The following is a 9,288-nucleotide window of genomic DNA, read 5'->3' as shown; positions in this document are numbered from 1 at the left end:
TCAAGCTATTTATAATGTGTTATATATTATATCTATATTGTACCAACTTATGTCTGCTAATGTGAACACTGGCTCCTTTTTGGTTTTTATTGTTCTTTACATTAATATTTAGAAAATTAGAAGGTTTTGATGTTCGTTGCTTTTGTTTTTTGTTAAATGTACTGTGTGTTTGTGCGTGCGCGTGCGTGTGTGTGGGTGTGTGTGCGTGTGTGTGCGTGAGTGTGTGATGAGCATGGTCATGAGTTAAATCCCTCATCCTCCTCGGGTCTGGGCGGTGTCACCCTGTGTGGAGAACAGGGAACCAGCTGGAAGCTGCTCGTTCATTCATCCCCGCCACTGCTCCACCAGCGCTAGCTAGCAGCCTCTCGCTCAGCTGGCCCCGACATCTGCTACAACGATGGCTCACTTGGAGCTTTAAAACCCGACTCTCCAAAATATGAACCTCCTCCTTTACTGTATGAACACGCAGGGAATCGGACAATCGTCAGTGGTGCAGCGGTCGTGGTGGTTTTGCTATAAGGTAAGAGCGGAGCAGCTATTAACAACAGCTCGGCTAGCTAATGCTAATAGTTGATTTTTATTTAAAGTGTCTCTGGCGTTAAGGACACGTGTGGTTGAATATCTAACGAGGCTAACACCGCTGAGCTCAACGGACTTTGTGATTGTAGTCTGCTCATCTAATGATGAAACAACGTTAGCTTCGGTTAGCAGCTAACTATCGACCTTAGCTGCTAGTCAGCTGATCTAGTGTGGTGCTGATGCTGAGCTAGCCGAGCTGGCTAAGCTAATGGAGAAACTGGAGCATCCCAGTTAAGGCGAGTGATTGAAAAGCTTTTTCACCGGATGAATACAACAACACTTGGAGACATGTCACTGAGCCACATGAGGATTGTTGTTTATCATGTGAAGCTCAGTTTGAATTTCAAATTATGAAGATGACGTTGGTCTTTATTAAAATAATAAGAGAAGATGACAATCAAATAAATACATGAATAACACCAGTTAGTAGTTGTAGAGTTGTTTTTACACTATATTATACAGATGTTTCTGTTGTTTTGACCTGGGTTGTTTGATGAAAAGCCATTTGAGACATTTGTTGGCTTATCAAACTACAATATACTTTGTTATTTCATATTCTTACAAGAAAACAGCAGGTAAAACTCTTCTCGTCAACACTTAAAGTAAAATCCTCTATTCAGAAATCAGAAGCAGCATTTACGTGTTGAATCAATGGTTTATTATGCACCACAATGTAATTTTAAGCAAATGTGTTTCATATTATATATGTTAGCAACTGTAACTCCTCCCGTGGACATCTAGAAGGGAAGGTTGCTGTATAAACAGATAAAGGCCCAAAAGTAAATTTATAAAATGAAGCTGCACAAAATTGTCAGTCACATTTATCATTCATCTACACTTGATTTATTTCATCAAGATCCATGAATAATCCTCTCGAGATCTGTGAAAATGTCCCCAAAAAAGGCTTGCAAAGATCTTGCATTGATAAAGGAAGCAATTTAAAAAATGTTCACGCCTTTGTTTTGATCCTTGCTGAAATTTACTGGGTTCATTTTTGTCCCGTGTCCCATCTTCTTACCACGTTTCATGGAAATTTGCTCACGAGTTTGTGGGTTATCCTGCTATCAAACATAGCAGCACAACAAACAAACCCATGGAGAGGGGTGGAACTAATTATGTCTCCTCAGGACAAGTTTTAATTCTATTATAGTGTGATATAAATAATTTACTAAATCTTTATATGACTCTTAAAATGCTAATCAGGGAAACTTGAACTAAAGTAAGTAAACATGTACGTATTACAATTTTCTAAATTATACGTGTGTGTTTAACACTAAATGAATTAGCATAATGTATTGATTGTGTGTGCATATGTTTCCTCTGGAGGATCATGTGGTGGGCCTGGCCGTTCCTGCCTGCTCTGGTACTTCTCTCAGAGCTCTCTGTGGTGAGAGTCCAGACAGCGCCATGCCAGACCTGTCGAAAACTCACCGAAAGTTTCATTAAGGTACTGCAGTTAAAATAGTGAAGCATCAGTTAATCTATGTCTGTCTGTGCCAGTTTATCCTTTTTGGTATTTGATGCCCTAAAATGATTTCCCTCTTTTTAGGGTTTGGACGTAACAGCGAAAAAGAACTTCGGGGGTGGTAACACTGCTTGGGAAGAAGAGAAGCTGGCTAAGTATGCACGAAGGTAAGAGCAACATATATATACCTAATCCAAAAGGATTGTGAATTGGCAGTCGATGCCTGGTATCAAACATGCCAAAAAAAGATAGCCGATGATACAGATTGTCTCAGAAAACGATTTCATATTGTTACATAACCAACTCCCAACTTTCCTCTTTCTTTAATTTGTATTACTGAAAACACCCTGCAGAATGGGATTCAGTCAGAAAGTCCTTCCCAGCACATATGGATAATATTTTGTAATGTGTGAATGACTACATTAGAAAGTGTATTTTTAAATGTTACACTCCTTTGTGGCCGCAAAGCTCCTGCACCTGTTCTCTTTTCATATTCACCAACTGCATTACATCTCTTAATTGTTGCCTTCTTGTTTTAGTGAGACTCGACTGCTGGAGATTGTAGAAGCTGCTTGTGAGAAAACAGATTTTGAATGTAACCAGCTGCTGGAGCAGATAGAGGACCAGGTGGAGACGTGGTGGTTCCACAGGTACATGTATTGTTTGCATACTCGATTTGAATCTCCTTTTCATTTCTTTCCTTTCACTCAGCCCAACATCATTTGCATGTTGGCTGATTTGCTGAGGAGCAGGTGAGGTTTAGTCGTCTGGTAGCCATTACTGGGAGCAGCTCAAGTTTTTCAGTGTGATTAAATTGCTCGGTCTGGAATCAGGCTAGTATGTGGATCATGCATTGGAAAAACGACTTCATGTAAATAACAGTTAAATGAGATTTAGGTTTAGTTTTCATGGCCCAACAAAAATAACAAATATTTTGATGAACATGGATATAATATAAAGTTATTAAAGTAACTAAGCTCTATTTAAATAAGGCTGAATCCCACATTTTGTTAATCATTTTGAGACGGTGTTGGTTTCAGCTGTGTAATTATGTTTTCTTAAGACGTATTACCTTGCCCCTGTTCTAACTCTATGTCTGACATGATGTGTGTGTCCTTTAGGCAGCAGGAGGCACCAGACCTGTTTGAGTGGCTGTGCATAGAGGAACTGAGACTCTGCTGTCCACCTGGACACTTCGGGCCTGGCTGCAAAGGTGTGGAACACACAGACCACTCAGCACAAGCTACCTGATATCCCGATATAAAATCTTACTGTGCCAGACCTTAATTTATTTATTTCTGTCCCATTTAAAACATTATTTACAATTCATCACACAGTCAAATCAAATGTTTGTTATTACAATCATGCTCTTTCAAAGCGCTAGTGACCAGGGAACCACTAATGTCATGCTCATCCAATACAGAGTGTCCATCCAGCCCCGGTGGGGTGTGTGGTGGTCTCGGCCGCTGTGAGGGGGAGGGGACTCGACTGGGAGATGGAGAGTGCGTCTGTGATCCTGGATACTCAGGCAGTCTGTGCCAGGGCTGTGCTGATGGCTACTTCAGAGAGAGAAGCTCCAATGACAGCAAAGGAGCCTGTGCAGGTGCTTCAGATAAACCTTTCAATCATCAAGAAATCCTCAGCATGAACTTAATTATGTTTGAGTTCAGCTAAAATTTACGGTCTCATTATCTCCATATCTCTCATGGTCTGTAGCTTGTTACTACTCATGTAAGAAGTGCTCAGGGGTGCAGGACTACAAATGCCTCGACTGTAAACCGGGCTGGATCCTCCATGACAACAAGTGTGTGGGTGAGTGTGGCCTAAGAGTCCATTTAGTAACGTTTCATTGATTCTGTGCCAGTTTGTTGGCCGTTGGTATTCTGACTATCCTTGTATGTCTCTTAGACACTGACGAGTGTGGTACGGAGCTGGCTCGATGTCCCTCTAACACGTACTGTCACAACACAGATGGATCGTATGAATGCAGAGGTACGTTCTCTTGTGTAGTTGCTGCTGTTTAAGTCACATTATAGGACTTGATGTCTAGTTCGGTATGCAATGTTGACCACTGTGATTTTTGCTCAATCCAGGCTGTGATCAGGCATGTGTGGGATGCATGGGAAGTGGTCCTGCCCGTTGTAAGAAATGTTCACGTGGCTACAGATTGAAAGGAGCCAAGTGTCTTGGTAAGCATCCACTACTTAGCCCATACATTTGTTTACGATTTAACTCTTAGCCTTGGCCTGATGTACTTAAGCTGTGTTTCTTTGCCCCTTTGCACAGATATAGATGAATGTAATGAGCGTGCGATAGCGTGCCCAGGACTCAACGAGGCCTGTATCAACGAGGAGGGCTCCTTCCACTGTGACTGTGCTGATGGATTCATCAGAAGAGACAGCATTTGTGTCGAGAACAAGCCACCTGGTAAGTAGTCGTAGCAGTAAATATGCAGAAATGTACAACATGGTGTGTTGCTGACAGCCTCTCAGATCTGTTTGCTAAATGTTCTTTCTGTGTCGCTCCTCAGCCGGCCCAGAGAAGGGACTGTTTGACGACATGACAGACGACGAGGTTCTTGTACTGCAGCAGATGTTCTTTGGGGTTGTGATCTGTGCCATCGCTACGCTCGCTGCTAAGGGTGATATGGTTTTCACGGCTATTTTCATTGGAGGTGTGGCTGCTATGGCCGGATACTGGTTGACAGAGAAGGGGGACTACATGCTGGACGGATTGCTGAAAGGACACTAGACTGTCTGTGGCCCCGATTTAATGAAAGGACCTTGGAATACCAGCCAATAAAAGTGAATATCACTCGACTGGGGCAGAAAATGATCACAACAATGCTTGCCTTTCAGGGATTTATTTTGGTTTTGGGAGTTACTTGAAAGGGCTTGGGGTAAAATATGTTTATGAATAGGATAATGCAGGAACGTTAAGGCCACGGAGCCATATATCTTGAAGAGGAACTAACAAGGCCACACTGCACTGATGTAAAGGAACTTAATCCCCTACCTCAACTTTGTTGGGAACAAGGTTGACATGAAGACCACCGCTGATTGTTCAAACCTAATATGCATTTGGATTTTCCATCTGGCCTCGATGTTGCTCGAGAAACGATGTCTTTCTTCCACACAATCGAAACCTCCAGTCATCATCCGCCGTCAAGCAGAGCTTTTCCCATAGTTTGAATGTTGCGTTAGTTTCGACAGTGCCGGGTCAATCTTTGCTATGGGCCTGCGGTTTAGATGAGGAAATCAGCCCAAAGAGAAAGCTCATTGAAACTCTGGGATGTTTCCATTATGAACCACTGGTTATTAATGTTCACAGAATGACTTTTTTTTATTTCCTTACTTCCTGAAGGATTCTTTTCAGTAATACTGCATGACAACAGGAATTGAAATGAAAGGTACTACACTGTTTTAATTTGTCTCACTTTGGCATGAAAGTCTGACAGCTGCTGGATCACCAACATTACTGCTACTGACCACTTCTTAAGAGTTTGAAGGAATGTGCTTAGGTAAATACCAGCTCTAATCTTGATGATGTAAGCCATTTTCTGTTGCCTTTAATTTCGAAAGCAATATTTATTGGAATGATGTTTATTATATTTAGTTCTCGACATCTTCTCTGTGTGTATTTATGTGCATTTTAATGCAATTTTTAATTTATCCAGTTGTGATTCTAGCAGGTATTGTAGCATCATGTTAGAAAGCACCTGAGGCATCAATTCTCATCCATCCATCAAATGTATCTTTTCCAAGGGTGAAAACTCGTCCATACAGTCATTGTTCATTATAGATGTTTGCTTTATAAGAAATGTCTGCAACCCTTCATGTCATTTTTAATCTAATTTTGTGAAGAACTGTATGCTCCTTGCATAAACAGCGTTCATTCAAGCGTATGGAATTTGTTTTCTTCAACAGCATGTTTTGTCATAAATTAAAGGAGATGCAAAAACTCTCAACAGTTGCTGGTCAAGTTGCATTGTGGGTAATGTAGGCATCACGTTTAGACGAGGTTGAACGCATGGAATAAGAAAGACGATATCTCTGGTTCTGCTGCATTTTTTAATACCAATGTCAACTTAAAAAACAAGTCTGACAATGTAACAGAAGCAACATTATAAATTGTGTCAGTTCTATGTTTAGATTTTTACCATACTCTAAAATAACTTGTATAAAGTAAAACTGGAAATACAGTGACATTCTAATGCTGATTATAAACCCCTCCAAATGTCCCTTTAAGTTCCATCAGTGACTATCACAGTGCTAATTACATGCACTATGTACATTGTTATTTTTCAATTTCATCCGACACCCGTGCCGAACCAAGTCCTGCAGCAAAGCCTGAAGTCTGTTCCCCAGGATGTTGAGGTTCAACCTATTTCAGTGTTCCACTCCAGTTAATGGGGTTGAGGCGCAGCAGCTCTCTCTCCTTCAGGATCTCCTGGGAGCGTGTTAGTGCTCTGTCCCTCCAGCTCTGCTCCATTAGCTGCACACACACACACACACACACACACACACACACACATACACATACACATACACATACACACACACACACACACACACACACACACAGCTGAGACAGGAAATACACCACAACTCACTCCCTTCATATGTTGTTGTATCCGGAGAGCAGCCAGCATGTTGGGGCTTTTTTCAGGACACTCTTGTGAGCGGCACAGAAACCCCAACAGTCTCCTTAAATTCAATCAAGCTGAACCAAATTTTACACACAAAGATGTTATTCCCCTAAATGTGAAGCATTAGTGGATGTATGAATGGAAGTGTACCTTCTTGTTCTCGTCTCTGAACACTGTCATTGCTCTGCTGTGCTGGATCCTTTGCTCTCTGTCACTGGACAGGGCGCGACGGTCCACTTCACATAAATACTCGGACTCCTTCACTTTACCGACCAGCTGCAGTTTCAGGGCCACACGTTTCTCCTCCATCTGCCTCTTTAACTGTTCTAGCAGCTCCCTCCTGTCAGAGGAAGACAGACTCATCACTAAAGTGTATTTGCAGTATGTGATGTGATGCAGGACACGTTTAAAGGATAAAAAGACTCATCAACACAGCCTGTGAAGTGAAGGTATCCACACGTTCACCTGTATTCTTCTCTTTCACTGCTGCTTCCATAAAAGGGTTTTCTCCACACTTGATGATACCTGACACATCAATGACAAGACTTTAAACTCAGCTCCGCAAAGTCAAGATAGAATTGGCTCTGTGACTTTTCTTCTTTTAGTGATTCTCAGTTAAACATCAGTCACAGTGATGCTGCCGAGCGCTCCTACCTGTGGTGCTCTCTTCTCTGCATGATCAGTGTCCTCTGGTGGTTGTGGTGGTGAACAGCGGGCGTCTCCAGACTGACGATGCGTTTATGGACCAACGGTGGATGTAGAGGGTTCAGTCTTGGCAAACTCTAGGGATCAGATATATAGACGTTTTGTTTCATCTTCCCATGAGTCAGTCACACAATGAACAGACTGTCACTGAATCTCACCTGATTGCTTGTCCACAGTCGGGCAGAGTCTGAGATGATGGGAAATGTCTTGGGAGTGACCACCAGGCAGCGACTCTGCTGGACCGCAGCTGTGTCATGACGAATACACACTGGTGTCGAAGCTAAGGCTGCTGTGGTAATGAAGATTGAAATAAACAGAGTCACAGCTTGTTAACCACCAACATTATTATAAACACCAAATAGAAAATTTATCTTACGTAGTTTCATTTTGTTGTCCAGTGTTTCTCTTCTGTTCGTCCACCAGAGAAGTTCAGTCTTTGTTTCTTTGTCCTGCAGGATTACATTTTCCTCCTAAAGTTGCAGGTCTGTTCACATTCGATCATAACACTGATCCGAATGACTGTACTGGTACAAGTTAGAGAATTAACCTTAATCTGCCTGTGCATTCACTCAGTGTTTAGCAGTGGCAACAGTTGCCTTGGGAATCAGGTTACCCCCCGACCAAAAGAGAAAGCTGCTGTGTGGAGTCTAAGGTCAGTGCACACAACAAGAAAGATTATTACCCTGTGACAATGGAGTAACCAGAGACAGTAAGGAGACGTCTCCAGACCTCACCACATGTTAACAGATGATACAGGACAACCAGTCAGAAGACTGATTTCTGTCATGAATCATTTCAACTTCTAAAACATTTTATTACAAACTGAGTAGTAAGTATATGATATGTATGATATTTCTAGAGTGTTAATAATTATAAGATGATTCAGGTTAATCATAATACTATGAATATAATTACCCCCATACAGGCTGCATCAGGACCTTGAGAACAGACATTGCCCCTAACTTTTGAAGAGACTGTTATGGACCTTTTTAAGACTTTTGATTTGACTTTAAACTTTGTGTTTTGAACTGAAATGTTGATGTTGAATTTGAACTGGTAATCTTTTTGTGTTTAGACTTTGGTTTTGTATTTATACAACTTTGGCCTTGTTATTGTCCTTGTATCTGGTATTTGGATATACTGTATATCTCAGCTGTTTATACTTTGAGTTCATTATTTCCTGACTCACTGTGAAGCCCATGTGTCTGTCTTTCTTTACTCCCTCTGGGTAACTGATGGTTACATGTTACCTCTGCATAAACTACACACATCCTCTCATCTTCTGGAGTGAACAACACTTTCTTTCTTTCAGCAACACTTCCTTTTTTTCTGTTATGTTTCTCATCATACACAGATAACATTTCTTTCTCTAGATCTTTTGCACTACAATGTTTTCAGTGTGTTCTTCGTGAGGAGTTCAAGTACCAGAGGCTTCAGCTGCTGCCCATACTGTCACAGAGCCATTGATGATCCAAACTGATCTGCTCAACACTACAGCACTGAATTAGTTTCTTTAATGTTTACGCCGGTGTAGGAGCAGTTGGCCAAATAGAAAAACAACTAATACAAATTAAATATCTAAAATGGCATATCTTGTATGCACTGGTGAAAAACTGGGAAGCTCCAGGGGTGGCTAGCTTCAAAATTCACAGCAAACCTTGCCAGAACAGTGAGTTGTGAAGAGTTGGATATACATGCTGGTCTAAAACATTGATCATAACTTCTCTTTGAATATTAGAGCTGTTATCTCCCTGTATTCCTTGTATCAGTGTTTACTGCAGGATGTTGAAGCATTGATGTGCTACCTCTGCTCCACCATCAACCCCCTGCTGAACAACCAGAGGAGTGTGTGCATCAACTGCAGGCAGCCTTTCATCTACTCAGCTTCATC

At 41.5% G+C, this 9,288-nt stretch overlaps 2 protein-coding genes across 4 annotated transcripts; one reads left to right on the top strand and one right to left on the bottom strand.

Moving 5' to 3' along the window:
* Positions 1-241: 241 nt before the first annotated feature.
* Positions 242-6,007, top strand: LOC117764890 (protein disulfide isomerase Creld1). The gene is made up of 11 exons (XM_034591022.1): positions 242-520; positions 1,906-2,026; positions 2,129-2,211; positions 2,584-2,694; positions 3,166-3,257; positions 3,468-3,647; positions 3,761-3,856; positions 3,953-4,036; positions 4,138-4,233; positions 4,331-4,471; positions 4,575-6,007. Exons 2-11 carry the CDS (start codon positions 1,910-1,912, stop codon positions 4,793-4,795), a joined length of 1,221 nt encoding a protein of 406 aa, XP_034446913.1. The 5' UTR covers positions 242-520; positions 1,906-1,909; the 3' UTR covers positions 4,796-6,007.
* A 93-nt stretch (positions 6,008-6,100) lies between these two features.
* LOC117764891 lies at positions 6,101-8,009 on the bottom strand. 3 transcript variants are annotated; one of them, XM_034591023.1, is made up of 6 exons: positions 7,774-8,009; positions 7,556-7,686; positions 7,347-7,474; positions 7,158-7,217; positions 6,843-7,032; positions 6,101-6,547 (listed from the first exon to the last, which is right to left on the bottom strand). In XM_034591023.1, the coding sequence occupies exons 1-6, from the start codon at positions 7,781-7,783 to the stop codon at positions 6,428-6,430; spliced, it is 639 nt and encodes a 212-aa protein (XP_034446914.1). In that variant the 5' UTR covers positions 7,784-8,009; the 3' UTR covers positions 6,101-6,427. The 3 variants fall into 3 exon arrangements, with proteins under 3 accessions (XP_034446914.1, XP_034446915.1, XP_034446916.1); XM_034591024.1 differs by having other exon boundaries at positions 6,101-6,538; XM_034591025.1 differs by having other exon boundaries at positions 7,347-7,463.
* Between the last annotated feature and the right edge of the window lie 1,279 nt (positions 8,010-9,288).

This window comes from Hippoglossus hippoglossus, chromosome 7 (assembly GCF_009819705.1).
Source record: "Hippoglossus hippoglossus isolate fHipHip1 chromosome 7, fHipHip1.pri, whole genome shotgun sequence".
In the NCBI taxonomy this organism is placed as follows: Eukaryota; Metazoa; Chordata; class Actinopteri; order Pleuronectiformes; family Pleuronectidae; genus Hippoglossus; species Hippoglossus hippoglossus.
The sequence above is the reverse complement of the archived record's forward strand: the minus strand, read 5'-3'. Positions and strand labels throughout refer to the sequence as shown.